Here is a 17,274-nt window from a genome sequence, read left to right as displayed (position 1 = left end):
CTGACCGCCTTGTATGTGTCATGCAGTGGCCACAAACCCAACCAAGCATTGGACAATAAGACTTTTAACTGGCCGAACACAAGTCTAGACTCTACTAGACCAAGGCACATGACTAGACCACATGGCTGGACCAAGGACGAGGAAGGACTAGACCAAGACGAGAGCTTGGTTGGACCAGGGGGAGAGAGGACCAGACCAGAGTTACCCGGAACGCGGAACGGGAACGGCGACAGAGACCCTCGTGGAACGGGGAAACAGCCAGGGGTCCGGAATGGGAACGGCGCGGAACAGGAGGCATAAAAAACACCCAAATAATGCTTGAGAAGGGAATGGGTGTGAGGGGGTGCATTTTAATTTTTGAGTCCTTGCACACTAAAAAAAAACCTAATCTTCACTACAAATTTGCAAAAAACTGCCTATTTCTTCCCATTTTTGAGAGTTGGCCGTTCCGAGGCCGTTCCGGCCGGCCATTCCGGTATCAGGTGGTCACCCGGAACGGCAAAACGTTCCGGGGCATTCCAGCTTGGCAGAGGGGGAGGGAACGGCGTTCCGACCTTCTAGGGCCTACGGAACGCGTTCCCCGGTAACTATGGACCATACCAAGAGGCTGCACTGGGCAAGGCGAAGTACGCGAGGCTAGGTAAAACCCAGCTAGCTCCTCGATTTGTACCTCAACAGAATGACACTTCAGTTGAGGTCCCACCCGGCGTGCCAAAAATGAGAGCATCTGTAGCGCGTATAGTGTGTCGTGCTCTCTACAGTGGGTGTCCTCAGTGCAATGTGCGTGACATCTCACTCAAAATAGAATGAAAACAAAGGAAACAATAGATAACAGCTGATCAACACAGAGACATAGCAGCAAACCAAAACATATGGACTCGACTATCTCAAAGAACCAATACAGACTCTGGTGTGGCAGCACACTCACCTCCAGCCCAGAAGTCACGGGTACAATGGGGGTATCGAGGCTCAAATGTTCAGGGATGGTGCAGACGTGCTATGTGTATAGACTCGCTACTCTAGACGTGCTGTGTGTATAGACTCGCTACTCTAGACGACACGCTGGACCATACATGAAGAAGATGATAATCATGACCCAACAGCTACTACTCATATGTACCACCATAGAGAGCCAACAACGGCTCATAAGTGTCAGTCATCTAAGTCTATATCCAAACTGAGTGGTGGTGGTGACCTGGCCACGATGTCCACTAGACCACTGTCTGTATCCTTGCCACGTGTCACTGCCCAACCCAGAGAGTCCGTCCAGTGTGAACCAGACCAGACCAGACCAACTGTACTGACTGTGTGTCTTGTGAGAGTGACACTGTAGCCTACTACAGCGACAGTCCTAGAGACGGATTACAGAGTTCTTTTCACTAGATATGGGACAGCCAGAGGAGCAGCCATCACTGCAAACCTCGGCCCACACTCATTCTACCACTACCAGCACTCTCATCGACCGAGCATTGGAGCTAGGGAGATCTAGATGCCCATGATTGAGGAGAGGAGCTACACAACATTGACGAAGACTACAGCAGAGGATTCGAGTCATACTCTCTCGACGTCCAGAGTGCAGATGAGGATATTTGTCCACCATATCTTCCCCCCCCCCCCCCCCTCTCTCTCTCTCTCTCTCTCTCTCTCTCTCTCTCTCTCTCTCTCCTGTTGCCCTGCACCCTCGCGCTCCCTACTGTCCTGCCCATCGCGCTCCCCTCCCTTGCTGCTCCCGCACACTCGCGCTCCCTGCTGCCCCTGCCCCTCGCGCTCCCTGCCCGCCCCTGCCCCTCACGCTTGCCTGCTGCTCCCGCACCCTCTCTCTCTCTCGCTCGCTGTGCCCCTCGCGCTCCCTTGCTGCCCCCCGCTCGTGCTATGCTGTCCCTGTGCCTGCTCCCACTCCCTCGCGCTCTCCCTGCAACTCCCCAACCTAGCGTAGAGAGAGAAAGGGGGGGGAAACTTCCGTAGAGAGAGAACAAAAAAGCGTAGAGAGAGAAAGAGAGGAGTTTTTTCAAGCATAGAGAGAGAGAGAGGTGAGAAGCGTAGAGAGAGAAAGAGAGACTTAGCCGCGTAGAGAGAGAAAGAGAGACTTAGCCGCATAGAGAGAGGGAAGAACGAAAAACAAAAACTACTTAGCCGCGGGGAGACTTTCTACCTCTCCTAGGGCGGCCTTCCGACCATGAGGAAGCAGAGTGGCAAAGATGACCCGGTGGAGGATGCCATCCAAAAATGCAAAGAAGAACTGAGCGAGTCCATTAGCATGATCAACCGCCACCTCTTAGGTACTATCAACATACTCGACGCGCGCGTGGCAGCACAAGAAAACATGATAAATACACTCGAGGATTGCGTGAAGGCTCAAGATGAGGAAATCGCACTACTCAAGAAAGAGCTTGCAGAGGTGCGATCACAGAATGTCCTCGAAGAGGGAGAGCTTCAACCCTCAGTAATTGAAGAGCTTAACACGATTAAAGAACAAGTGCGGGCCATCAAAGAAGGTGGGGAGCAACAAAAAGAAATGACGACCTCGTGGGTAGATGTCATCACAAAGACCCAACAAAAAGCAAAAAAGGCCGGAAAATGGATCGAGATTGTCAAGAAAGGGAAAGGCAAGGAAATAACCACCACCCCCACACCAACCATCATCAACTTGACACTAGAAGAGGAGCAAAGGAGACGTGTTCGGGCCTTACACGTAAGGATATGTGGCCTCAGAGACCAAGATAATGTGGAGGAAGAGGTGAAAGAACTCATGACTCTGATGGGGGTCAACGAACAGACGCATACGAGCGCCTGGAGAGTGGGCACAAAGAAAAGCGGAAGCAACGGAGAAACCTCGAAGGAAAGGGCACTCATTCTCCGCTTCCCATCCATGGAAGCGAAGAAGGATTTCGTGAAGAAGAGACCAACTCTAAAGAAGACTGGCATCTTTCTTGGAGATGACCTCACCCTCTCTCAGATTGCTCATATGCAAGAAGTAATGCCAAAAATTAGAGCAACAAGGGAAAAGGGGAAGATTGCTTTTTACAGAGATGGAAAGGTGGTGATATTGGAGCGACGTCCCGCATGACGGTGCGAGACCTATGGGACCACACTAAAGATGGCAACCTGGAATTGTAACGATTCACTTCGTCTTGATGTAGGGGCCTTTGAGGATAGCTTCATAGGGAGAGACATCATCTTCTGCTCTGAGACGCATCAAGCCCCTGGGCAATCCATGCCACAGGTGAGCGAATATAGATAGGAGACAGCCTGCAGACAAGAGACCAGATCGGAGCATCGAGGACGCGGCTCAAGGGGAGTGGCAGTTTTATTTAGGGAGGAGTTGCAGCCATTGATATATATATAGCGCACAGGGATGAGCATGCTAGGTACATGTGGGTGAGGCTCAGGGTAGAGACAGGCAGATACCTCTACATTGCTATCTGTTACTTTCCTCCTAGTACGTCAGTATATGCATCACCTAGGGGACCATCCCCCTTTGCTATTTTGGATAATGACATATGGGAGTTTTCTAAGGATGGTGACATTATCATACTAGGGGATTTCAATGCTAGGATTGCCCACCACCAGACAATATTTTATGATACTTCCGAGGAAATGCTTAGGGAGCTGGACGATACAGAGATGGGTCTATCCAGATTATCACAAGATGAGGAATACACGGAATATGGCAGATACTTGATAGATATGGGAACCGCACATAGATTGGCCATTTTGAATGGCCTACAAAGATTTTCGACAGCTGGAGGTTTTACTTGCTTTCCATACCGACATGGTGCCAGCACAGTGGATTATGTTATGGCCCACCAGCCAGGTCTCATTCCATTCTTTCAAGATTTCATGGTGGGCACTAGGCCAGTTGGAGTAGCAGTTGATCATGCTATCTTGTCCTTCACCCTGACGTTTCAGTTTAGCACAGCTCCATTAGGAGAGGTCCCTACACACATCCGGTATACCTTCATGAGGGAGACGGACTCTGTGTATATGGATGAGATATACAGGAAGCTATGCACCCAGGAGCCAGGACGGCCACTAGATGAACTCACTCAGATACTGACAGAGACGCTCCATGATGCAGCATCAGACGCATACCCCCACACGGAGACGATTTGGAAAAATGCCCCAGAACAGTTGGTATGATGGGGAGTGTAGAGAGATGAGGAACAAGTTACAGAAGGAAGTGCTCATGGGTATTACCACACATAGACAGTCACGGATTATCTTTCGCCGCCTAGTGCGACGAAAGAAAAGGGCTTATTTATCATAGCTAGAGCAAGATCTGTATCATTTATTTATAAGTCGGGACTCAGGCGAAGCATGGAGGCTATTCCACGAACATTCACCACCACCAACAGTCACCTCCACCGAGACATGGGAGGAATATGCCACATCTCTCTACACAGCACCAGGACAACCACCTCTACCGGACCCACTAGAGACATGCCCGGAGACATGTTCTTTCTTTACTGCCGAGAGGGTAAGGAAAGCTATTGACAGGATGAAGACAAGGAGAGCACATGATCATGATGGTCTGGTAGCAAAGCACTTCATCCATGCCAGGGATATGCTCGCAGAGCTCCTGGCTATGATGTTTAATCGAGCCATGTATGAAGGCTTCCCTCAGACTTGGAGTATGTCCACGATTGTGCCTATTTTTAAGTCAAGAGATCCCATGATTATCGCACCATCATGGTTGGGCACACATTAGCTAGGTTGTATGCATCCATTCTTGAACAAGAGCTGAGTAGATGGGCAGAGCAAGAGGGCATAAGAGCACCAAGGCAAGCAGGTTTCAGGAGAGGTTTCTCCACTCTTGACCAAATTCTGACACTCAGAGCTATTATTGAGGAGGGTAGACACCATGGCAAGAGGATCTATTGTTGCTTTGTGGATTTCCGCAAAGCTTTCGACGTAGTGCCGAGAGCCAGACTCATACGCAGATTACAAGACATGGGTGTGTCTACAAAGCTGATTTGGGGAATTCTGGCTCTATACACGACAATGATGGGGCGGGTACGCACCACTGAGGGAATGTCGGACATGGTCCTCTCCAACATTGGAGTAAAGCAGGGATGCCCCCTTTCCCCGACTCTTTTTGGGATGTATGTGGATGAGTTTTTGGACTATGTAGAGCGTCAGGGGGACAAGGGGGCTCAACTAGCAAGGACATGGATTCGGCTGTTACTATATGCTGATGATATTGTGTTGATCTCTGACTCACCAGAGGGGATGCAGCGTCACTTGGATGCTCTGCATACATTTGCTCGTGACAGTGGATTGTATGTCAATCTGGGGAAAACCAAGGTTATGGTGTTCAACACCACACCACAGTGGGTCAGGAGGTCGGCACCCACATTTATGTATGGCCAGGAGACTGTGGAGTAGACAAATGCATATACTTATCTTGGGGTAGTCTTCGGTGGCCCAATGTTTTCACTAAGGAGAGCATCAGAGACTAGACTGACGAGAGCATATGCAGCTTTGGGAGGACTGGAGAGGACGTGTTTGCAGGTTCATTTTCAAGAACCGGGAACAAAGCTTTGGCTTTTTGACACTCTAGTGACTCTAGCTATGCACTATGGAGTTCAAGTATGGGGACCCTCAGTAGACCACCATGGGAGATCTGGCAACACAGATGGATGGAGATGTATGGAGAGGCCTCTGGTCTCTATGATCGCTCGGATGATTCGGGCTAAGGCCTCAATACCACATGAGATTATCCCCCCCCCCCCCCCCCCCTTCGTCGTGGAGGCATTGACGAGGTCAGTTTCTTTTATGCACGGTCTATGGGATCTCCCTAGGGACAGATACGCTCGGCTTGCCTTCGAGTCATCTCGACAACTAGCTCTACAAGGCAATACAGCATGTTGGTATGGACAGATGACAACATGGTTTCAGTCGCATGGTCTCAAGATGGATAGATTACCTCCGCTTCAATACTCTCTAGATACACCCTCCCTGTCTCTCACACGGACAGAGATCACCACTCATACGTCAGGATCTGATTCAGCTAAATACCAGGAGCACATGGATACAGCCGACACAGGAGTTGGGCATGAAGATGGCCTTCTACAGAGAGCATCTTCTCCAACTCACGGAGGATGGCTTTGTGACTAGGCCTACATACATGGACACACACTTATCTCATGGGATAAGATGCGCTCTTGGACAGATACGCACATCCTCACATCAACTCCAAATCGAGACTGGCCAATATTGAGGGGTGCCGGCAGGAGCTAGGATATGTCACCTATGCAACTTAGAGCAGAGACAGAGCTGCACTACACATGTCATTGCCCGGCATACTATGAGATACGCGGCCGCTTCCACTCCCTGTTCAGAGAAGGGTTCGGACCTTTTTCTAGAGTCATGAGATACAAGGATCAGAGGTGTCTCGGATTGTTCCTGCTAGAGCTGCGCAAACTTAAGGAGAGCTTGCTGAGAACATCAGAGGAAAGACAGTCTGAGAGACGAATCACAGATTTCTTTACACCAGCCACAGGAGAGCCAACGGAGCAGTCATTACAACAAATCTCAGAGCCTACTCATACTAGAGCTACACTACATGATCGAGCCACGGAACTTGGCTCGCCCTACCAGAGTACTGACCATGGAGGAGGTCGATGAGATCCGACAGGGACCAATGAGAAATTTCATCTGAACCCACAGACCCCCCCCCCGTCCCAATTTCCCTTCTCCTTAGCGTCTTAGTGTTAGTTCTTTGTACCTTTGTAATTTCCATACTCAGACATGGTATCAGATTCACCAATTGTAACGTTTTTGGTCTCATAGGCCATTTTGGGCTTTTGAAGATGTTAATATAACATTTCATTTCACTTCCTCTCTCTCTCTCTCTCTCTCTCTCTCTCTCTCTCTCTCTCTCTCTCTCTCTCTCTCTCTCTCTCTCTCTCTCTCTCTCTCTCTCTCTCTCTCAGAACAGACAAAGGAGCAACCAGCGACGGTGGAGAGGTCTACCCGCACTACTGGCATTCTCATAGACCGAGCATTGGAGCTAGGGAGATCTAGACGACCCCGAGGGAGGAGAGGAGCTACACAATTTCGAAGGAGGCTATGGCAAAAGATTCAAGCCATACTCTTTCGTCGTCCAGAGTGCAGATGAAGATGGATCTCTACTCCCCTCCCATATTGTCTTCACATTGTACTGCTTAGTTTAGGATCCCGCAGTATTTATATTTTGTTATCCTACTTTAATTTATTTTGTTAATCTGACTTTGTATCAGATACACCGCATTGTAACTTTCTCGTCTCATAGGTAACTTTGGCCTTTTGAAGACGTTAATATAACATTTCATTTCATTTCTCTCTCTCTCTCTCTCTCTCTCTCTCTCTCTCTCTCTCTATCTATCTATAGTATTTTATTTTGTCATTCTATCATTTTGTCATCTTGTTACTCTGACTTTGTATCAGATCCACCACATTGTAACTTTGTGGTCTCATAGGTCACTTTGGCCTTTTGAAGACGTTAATATAACATTTCATTTCATTTCTCTCTCTCTCTCTCTCTCTCTCTCTCTCTCTCTCTCTCTCCGTGTGCAATCGAGCCTGAGACAGAGTTGCACTACACATGCCACTACCCCGTCTACTACGAGATACGAGGCCGCTTCCATTGCTTGTTCAGAGAGGGCTTTGGACCATTCTCTAGAGTCATGCGGTACGAGGATCAGAGATGCCTGGGTTTGTTTTTGCTTGAGCTGCGCAGACACAGAGAGAGCCTGATGAGAAGAGAGGCTAGCCAGTCTCAGAGACAGATCACAGACGTCTTTAGAGCTTCCACTGGACACCCGGAGGAGTTACTACCACAGCAGAGCCCGTCGCTTTACACCAGAGGCATACTGATAGACCGAGCGATTGAGCTAGGGAGATCCAGACGCCCACAACTACGGAGGACTACATAGCATCGACGGAGGCTGCATTAGAGGATTCGGGTTACTTTGGCTTGACATGCACGACGCCCGGTCAGACTACTGACCATGGAGGAGATTGATGAGATCCGCAAGCGACCGATGCTGGATCTCCTGTGATCTAGCTATCCCAACTAGTTGTTTAGCTGCTTCGTCCCTAGCAGTTTAGGATTCCATAGTATTTTATTGTCATTTTTTCATTCTATCATTTTGTCATCTTGTTACTCTGACTTTGTATCAGATCCACCACATTGTAACTTTCTGGTCTCATAGGTCACTTTGGCCTTTTGAAGACGTTAATATAACATTTCATTTCATTTCATTTCTCTCTCACACTCATGGGATACAATCTGCTATTGGCCAGATACGCACATCTTCACACCAGCTGAGGATCGAGACTGGGAGATACAGCGAAGTACCAGCAGAGGCCAGGACATGCCCCATGTGTGACTTGGAGCCTGAGACAGAGTTGCACTACACATGCGACTGCCCCGTCTACTACGAGATACGAGGCCACTTCCACTGCTTCTTCAGAGAGGATTTGGACCACTCTCCAGAGTCATGCAGTATGAGGATCAGAGATGCCTGGGTTTCTTTTTGCTCGAGCTGCGCAGACACAGAGAGAGCCTGACGAGGGTACAAGCTAGGCAGTCTCAGAGACAGATCACAGACTTCTTTAGAGCAGACACTGGACACCCGGAGGAGCTACCACCATAGCAGACTTACACCAGAGGCACAGTGATCGATCGAGCGACCGAGATAAGGAGATCTAGACACCCACGACTGCGGAGGACTACACAGCATTGACGGAGGCTGCATCAGAGGATCCGGACCATTTTGGCTGGACATGCACGACGCCTGGTCAGACTACTGCCATGGAGGAGATTGATGAGATCCGCTAGCGACCGATGCTGGATCTCTTGTGATTTAGCTATCCCAGCTAACTGCTTAGTTCACACCTAGCAATTTAGGATTCCATAGCATAGTATTTTCATTTTGTCATTTTGTTATTTTGTTACACTGACTTTGTATCAGATCCACCACATTGTAACTTTCTGGTCTCATAGGTTACTTTGGCCTTTTGAAGACGTTAATATAACATTTCATTTCGTTTCATTCCTCTCTCTCTCGCGCGTTTTATAGATGTATTGTTTTGAAATTCATCGAGCTCTTAATGGTGCTTACCAACATTAGTTAGCTGTGCATGATATCGTGTTTTTTGCTACACGAAAAAGAAAGAGGGGGGTGGGGGGTTTGTTATTGTTGTTGTTTGTACCCAGTTTACCAGATCTGCACTGCATACATTGAGATAAAAGATAACATCCTTGTCTAGGTAAATCTTGTCATCGAACCCTTCTCATTTAATTCCATGATAAAACTTCCTTGTCATTGTTTGATACCATGTGTAGGCACATTGAGACAAACAAAAGACAAGTTAGTACTAAGGTTGCACGTCCTGTCAGTAAAGGAATACCTGGTATGCTGTTGATGTTATAAGCAATTCCATGGCATATACAAATAGCTCTGTGTTGGACTCGACAGCTTCTTTTGATAGCAACTTTCCCATGAGTGTTTGAAGGTTTTGTTTCTGCAAAGAAAGCAAGCAACAATGAAACTTATCTTTTTAAGTTTTTATCACAGCAAAAAAATTTCACAGTAGTATAAACCCACCAATTCAAAAGATTGGCAAGCACTTTATTCAGACCAAACCTAAATATTCATGAATCATATTTCTGCCAGCAAAGATTACTACTGCAAATGACAACTCTACCATATGGATTTATTTATAAAACACATCATTCATACCTAACTTCCCTTAACCATTCAAACAAACGAATGAATCCAGCAAGTCCAAATATTTATTGTTGTGCTTGAGATACAAAATAGCCCTGATGTTTTCTCTAGTTTTTCTTGTAAAACTTGGAATGGTAATGAGCTAGCACATTAGTAACACTGCCCTTGGCAAGCATGAAACTACCAATCTTAATCCACACATTTAAGTTTTCAACCAAATTTAAACTAATTTGCCACACGTCCCCTCGAGAATTTGCCAATGTGCACCCATTAGATGTGTTAGGGGTACAAAGAACGAAAACACAGAAAAAGATAGCATGCAGGTCAATGCAAACAATTCTTGAGTGCCTCAACTATCAAAATCCCGCTATTCACAGGACAGAAAATGTTGACTTTAGTTATTCTAATCCATGACTCCACAATGTAGTTCATCTGATTGCCTAGGCGGAATTAGTTGTAGAAGCCTACCTGAGGTAAAGGAGCATACCTCTCATGCCAGCGACCCACATAACTGCCGGAGCAAGAGAGCACCAGTTGTCATTGAGCAACATTAACACAGTGAAAAACTTATGGGGACGGAAGATGGTGGTGAATCCCTCTTAGCTTCACATGCTTCGCTTGGCTATGTGGTGATTAACAAACTCCAAACCCACTTCTCCAAGTCTTGAAGCGAGTGGTGAACATGGCAACAGATGGCACGAGTTCTGTCTACATGTCATGGAAGCCTACATGTCATGGAACAAGCAGATCAAAGTAACATAAACTCACACCGTAAGTGGTCCAAGGCTATCTCCACTGTGCTCTGCTCTAGTAAATGCACGTGGCATGAAGGGCTAGGGGAAGTGAAGGTGATAGAACCTGCGGGGGAGGAGGCAGCAATGCTTGAGAGCTGAACCGGATGAACCCTTGTGTGTGATACGGGGGGGAGACTGCAGCTATCGACTCTCCACTTTCTGCAAACAAATAGCTTGGTCACCCTCTCCTGGCATCCAATCTGGCACAGGAGCACTACCAACCGAGAAAGCCATTGTCTTTCTCCAGTTGATCAATGCGCCCGATGCACAACAGAAGGTCTCCAAAGCCTGCTCACATCTGTGAAGGTTGGCCTCCTGGCCATCTAAGTACAAGGCTGAGTAGTCGGCAAACTCAGCGTCCAGTAGCTCATCTCCCCGAATAGGGAGTGCTAAACCCCGTAGACCAACCTGCTGTGACACCAAAAACATGCTCATCGCCTCCGCATAGAACAGAAAGAGGAAGGAGGCAAGAGGACAGCCTTGTCTGACCGAGCGTGTAAGCATGAAGCGATCACCTCTACCTCCTGCCAAAAGTACCTAACTGTGAGCCTGTCTGTACAAGGCTGACACCCCTCTGATCCAAGCATCTGAGAAGCCCATCTTGCGTAGAGTGCCCTCTAGAAAGTCCTAGTCAACTCTGTCGTATGCCTTCTCAAAATCGAGAAGAAGAATCACGAGGTCCTCACAACGGAGCCGTGCCAGGGCAGAAGCCTCCCAACAAGTAAAGATGTTGTCAAGGATACTGCGTTCCTTCACAAAACCTGTCTGGGTCCCATGTATAAGGCTCTCTAAAATTGGCTGAATCCTCAAACTCAGAGCCTTGGTAAGAATTTTGTAGGCTGAGTTGAGGATGGTGATGGGGCGCCACTGTCGAATCTCATCCGAGGAGCCACCCTCGTTGGGAATGAGGTAGATCAGGCCCTCACTCATGCTGTCAGGCATCACTCCTGTGTTCAAAATGTACTGAAAATCACTACAGAGATCTGGGCCAAGCAGGTCCCAGTACTCCATGAAAAAGCACAGAGTCAACCTATCCTCACCTGGACAGCTACCACGGGGGAGGGCCCTAAGAGCCGTTTGCAGCTCCTCAACCTGAAGTGGCATCTCTAGCCTCACGCATCTCCTCAGTACAGGACAAGGCATGTGTGCCCAAACCTGCTCCCTGCATGCATGTTGCCGCTATGACTGGGGCTCTGCATATAGTAACTCACGGTAGAAGTCAGTAGCAACTACACGCATATCCTCGGGCTCACAAGCAACTGACCCGTCAGGCCTCCTCAACTGACTGACCTTGGCATGCGAGTGTCGAGGTCCAACTGTTCCAAAGAAAGCATCAGTCAATCTGTCGCCCACCTGAGTCCACTGAGATGCCTGTCGGTGGAAAGCAAACTTATGTCACCTCTCCTCTGTGCTAGCAAGCTCCTGTCGAGCCTGCTGTAACTGCTCCTCCAACCAAGGACTATCTGGATGCTGCTCCTACATCCTTTGTAATGAAGCAATGCCCCGTCTGAGACGCTGCTCCGCCTGCAGCCCGACGAGCCAGAGACTCCTGAAGAAAAAAATGGCTAATCTGAGCTAGGCTTGAGGCCACTCTGTCAGCAGGAGAATCCTGCCTGTCCATGCCCTCTGTCCAGAGAGCCTCTACCCTCTCTCTGAGTACTGAGTCCAACAAGACCCTCTCTGGGATGCAAAGCATCGTGCTCCCACTCCTCTGCCTGCCTGCCACTGCGAGGATCACTGGTGCATGGTCCGAAAAGGTGGTCCCTGCCAAGATGCCCACTGACCCTCCCAAGTCACTGAAGTGGTCACTAGTGTAGAAGCGATCTATCCGCGATAGATTCACTCCTCCCACTCTGCGGTCCGATCGAGAGAAGGCAAGACTGTCTGGGGGCCTCACAAAACCAGAGTACTGCCATGTATCCGAGACCCTCAGAGTCATACAAAACCTCTCCCAAGCTGCCAACTCGACTCCATGCACAGTAGCATGGCTGCCACCAATCCTATCAGAAGGGTCCTCCGACATGTTGAAATCCCCTCCTATGCACCACTGATCTGCCTGCCCGGTAGAGACTCAACAATCTGTGACCAAAACTCTGCACGAGCACTCGCCACATTGGACGCATAGATGTTCAAGAAACCCACTAGGCCACCCTGAACCTGCATAGTAATCCACTGAGCCCTGCCTGGCACAATAATCCCTCTGCCCACAATGGCCTGCTGCAATGAGTCCGCAATAGTCATACATACCCCACCCTGGATGCCTCCAGGTCCAAAAGCAGCTGACCAGAAAGTATCACATCGTCCATGCAAAAGCTGACCACATCGCCGAATGCGGCTCTCACATAGGTGGTGCTCCTGAAGCATAAGGAGGTCAATCTCTCCTCCCACAAGACAACGCTGAAGCTCCTGACGCAATCGGCCCCGCTGACGTTGAAACCGGGGCCCACCTAGTCCCTACACGTTCCATGAGATGATTCTCATGGGGAGCGAGAGAGAACAGATGCTGCCGCAACAGCTAGATGGGCTATCTTCGAGGCTTGCTTGGATGGGGAGTAATCCGCATCCGAGCGTCCTCTAGATAGGCGTGACTGCAATGAGTGCCTAGCCCAAGCCCAAGCAGAGCGAGCCGTGCGTAAAGCAACCTCCTCTGTCTAGGAGTCCTCATGAATGTATACATAGCATGACAAACACTGTGTATCAGCAAAGAAGTAAACCACAATGTGCCTACATCCTGAAGAGTCTGGGGGTGTCACCGCAAACTTGGCCAATGGCCACAAAGTCTGTAGCATGTTTGTAACTCCTAGTTCTCCCATGTGGTGAGAGAACTCTAGGACCTATGTATGCAACCATCCCAACACTGAGTCGAGAGTCCCCTCTATCTGGGCCCTGCCGCAAAGGGGGAAGGAGAAACCAACTACCGAGTCCAAGGCCTCTGTCCCCCTAGTGGCAAGGAGCAGAGCATGGACCCTGAAGCAGGCTGCCTCATGGTCTGATGAGGGATCGCCGAGAAAACAAGTGAAGCCGTAGTTGAAGAAGTCTCAACGGCGCCGGATGTCAATGCTCGTCAGACCACGAGGGATAGCTGCAAAGGAAGATGTCTTTACCTGCAGAGGGGGCCGTAAGAAAGGGTGACCCTCTCTCGCTAGGCGACTCGTGGCAAAGGTGCTGCCAAGAGATCTCCTAGACGCCGGAGAAGGCCCTGCCCCCTGGTTCGAATGTGGAACTGGAGTAGGAGGGGGGGAGAAGGAGTTGGGGGAAGCGGTACAGAAGAGGGGCGGGAGGGGGCGACAGAGGTAGAGGGGCGAGGTGAAGAGGCGGCGGGAGGGAGGATGAGGAAGAGGGGGGGAACTCTCGGGGGGAGAGACCGTCGAGGGTGAAACTGGGGTGGGGGCTGGAGCAGGGACCTTCTCCTGCTCAAGAGGACCAAAGCGATTCCCCGTGGGAACCCACTGTTGCTGAGTAGGCGCCTGAGGGCCACTCTGAGTGTCAGGCTGACGCTGTGGCCCTTGTCGTCGTCTACCACGGGCCTGCTACCATCCCTCCTCCGCTGGAGCCCTAGGCTCGGAGGGTGGTTCTGCATGTGTACGTTGTGTCTCTGTCTGTGGCTGTGGACCAGCTCTGGCAGGCTGAGGCTGAGGCTGTGGTGTAGGTCGAGGCCTCCTCCGTGGACAGGCCTTCGCTAGATGGCCCATCTGTCGACAAATGAAGCACTGGTTCGGGAGGCCCGAATACTCCACACTCTGTCTAAACCAACCCCCACTCACCCGAGGCAAAAGAATAACCTTCGGAAGCGTGTGAGTGTCTCTGACCAAAACTCGAACTGAGGGAATGCCAGCCGCCTTGGCAACTACTGATGCTGCCGTACAAGGTGTCTCTAGGACAGTCCCAATGGTTGAGCCGATCCTGGATAGAAGCGGTAAGTACTCCCTCTGCAAACCCGGAAAGCAGACCGAGATGGGAATGTCTCCCTCCTCTACTAGAACATCTGAAGTAGGGTCGAAACCATGTCTCCACTGTCGAAAGTGGGCACGTGCTGCTTGGATGGTCAGTGGACTCATGGCGATGACCTTGGACGTCATCTCGGAGGTCTCAAACTCGATCTGGTAGTAGCCTCATCCGAGTATATGCACGTCCAGGATCTTGCCCACCTCTGCGAGAAGGCGGGCCTAGAGAAGGTCACGCAGCTCTCCTCTCCTAGGTCGGGTGCCGAGAATCTTGCAGATGACAAAAGTCGCCTGCAATCGCTCTACCTCTGCGGCAAGGCTCGCTTGCTCTCTTGGCGAAAGAGCAAGTCTGATGGTGGGCTCAACGGGGTCGGGCGAGGGGGCTTCGGGCGAGTCCCTTTGGGGCGGAGCTGGAGCCTCCATCTGTGTCTACAGCTGTGGCGAAACGAACGAGCGGTGGCGAAGGTTTGCAAACGAGCGCCGAGCACTTGCCCAAAAGGACAAATGCTACACGAGCCAATATGCAGGAAAAAAAGAGAGGAGGGGGAAGGGGGGGGGGGGGGGGGTGGAGCAGCTGGATACTGTGTGGGAGCGCAAGCGGGATGGTGGGGGGGGGGGAGTATGGCAACGCGCAGGCAGGCAGCAGGCGGCCCGTGGGGCAGCTCAATACCAAGAGGGGGGCAGCGGGCGGCTGTGGGGCAGCGCACAGGAGCAGCGGGAATGGGGGGGCAGCGCGCTGGGGTAGGCGGGAGTGGAGGCAGCGCAGGGGCAGCGGGGAGGGGGGAAATCCATAAAATATTGGGTGACATGCTTCCGAAAAAGGATGTTCAGATTCTGCTCTTAAAAATACTGTCCACCTTTGAATACCAAGCGATCCACAAGAAATGGACAAAAACTGATTTAAAAGAATGGAGAATTAAGCAGCTGACAACTCAAATGTTTTCATGCAGATCACAGATGGATCAGATCACCAAAGAAGAGGAAGAAGTCAGTGACATGCCAGATAATAAAAGGGGAATAACGTTAAAATCACATGTAGAAGAGGGTGTGTGGGTACGCACCAACATGTCAGAAACAAGAGAAAACATCCAATGTATTGAGCAAAGAAGCCACATGCTGCTCACATACCTACATCTCCCAAAGCAACATCTTCTACCATCAACTCGACCAAGAAACAGGAACAAAGAAGGAGACTTCAGGAGCTAAGCAAGTTCATGGGGATGGAAAACACATACAACAGCTTGCAAAGTATACAATAGAAGGAGAAACCCCAATTCAATGGGACAAAATTTCAAACATAGAGCCTTACACTCCATTTTCCAGCTATAGAAGCTAGAAAGAACTTTGTGGGCTTTCGCACAGGGCGCCTGGTCACAGCAACACTCTAATATCCCTCGTGCAGCGTATCCTCTTGTGAGTCTATCCTGGTTGCGCTCGCCATAGGAAACGGCCTGTCGTTGCACTGAAAGTAATCCCAAGGTATACATATGAGTTTACCACCGAGACTCACCCTCCAGCTAGTATGTGTAGGGCTCTATACGGCTGTATGAAAAATCACAACCTTGGTGAGAGGCCTCTTTGTGTGAAAAACTCATTGACAGCCTGCAAATGGAGCTGTAGTCTCTCCTGTGACTCAGATGCAAAGACAATATCATTAGCATATACCATAATATTAACTAGAGTACCTGTCAGATCAATGCCTACACCTTCTGAATGAAGAATGCACTCTAATATCTCATCAACACTTCTCGTACTCCTCGGCCAACTTCTTAACTTCCATGGCCGCTAACTGGATACCACTCAATGCACTATCCATAGCCACGCGTTGATCTTGGTTCATACAGATTCCAATAGGCCACAGTGGGAACATCTTCATAACGGAAAAATGCTCTCCAATAGAAGCCGTCCTCTTGCCCAATCATTTCTAAACGCTATCATGGGAGTCAGGTCGCGGCCACGTGCTGGACACAGCGTTTCAGAACACATCTTCTTCTCCGCAGTTGCACTAGAGTCTCAAGATGCTGAACATCACTAGCAAATGGTGCAGCCTTTGGAGCCTTCTTCTTTGGAAGCGTTTCACACGCTCTCTGAATGGACCACCTCCATTTTGCACAGATTGCCCAGTAAATCCCCTTCACCGCATGCATTTCAAAATGCTTTGCCCAGAGAGCTGCCAAAATTGAGGAGCTGCCCAAAGCATTCTAAAACGCAGCTGCCCATGACAGTGTTCTGAAACACTACTCCAGAAAATAAAAAAAACGCTGTTACTATTCTGCTAGCGTTTCAAAGCGCCTCCTCCAAAAGGGCAGAAAACAATAGAGAGGTTTTGCAAGTGTCTGAGAAAACATAAGGCCTCTTCTTTGTCATGCCGCCCTCTCCATGAATGATGAGCAGCCTGCCCTCATACCATGTCAAAGTCGACAATGTGGCGGAAGCGTAGAATTAGGGAGAGAATGTGCGCGCGAGAGAGAGAAATGAAATGAAATGTTACATTAACGTCCTCAAAATGCCAAAGTGACCTATGAGACCAGAAAGTTACAATGTGGTGGATCTGATACAAAGTCAGAGTCACAAGATGACAGAATGACAAAATGACAAAATAAAATACTCTGGAATCCTACACTGCTAGGTGTGAACTAAGCAGCTAAACAACTAGCTGGCATAGCTACATCACAACAGATCCAGCATCGGTCGCTGGCGGATCTCATCAATCTCCTCCATGGTCAAAAGTCTGACTGGGCGTCGTGCATGTGGAGCCGAATCCTCTGATGCAGCCTCCGTCGATGTTGTGTAGTCCTCCGCAATCGTGGGCATCTAAAT

General features: G+C 49.5%; 1 protein-coding gene across 5 annotated transcripts in view; it reads right to left on the bottom strand.

Moving 5' to 3' along the window:
* Positions 1–17,274, bottom strand: part of LOC147458565 (nucleoporin (DUF3414)) — a 251,773-nt gene that overhangs the window by 54,861 nt on the left and 179,638 nt on the right. For all 5 annotated transcript variants that reach the window (XM_086513222.1, XM_086513223.1, XM_086513224.1 and 2 more), the window contains one exon: positions 9,397–9,510. In XM_086513222.1, the coding sequence (XP_086369348.1) occupies positions 9,397–9,510 (114 nt within the window). The remainder of the gene's footprint in view (positions 1–9,396; positions 9,511–17,274) is intronic.

Source organism: Adiantum capillus-veneris, chromosome 5, assembly GCF_014529385.1.
Source record: "Adiantum capillus-veneris isolate H3 chromosome 5, ASM1452938v2, whole genome shotgun sequence".
In the NCBI taxonomy this organism is placed as follows: domain Eukaryota; kingdom Viridiplantae; phylum Streptophyta; class Polypodiopsida; order Polypodiales; family Pteridaceae; genus Adiantum; species Adiantum capillus-veneris.
This window is presented reverse-complemented; position numbering and strand designations above follow the sequence as displayed.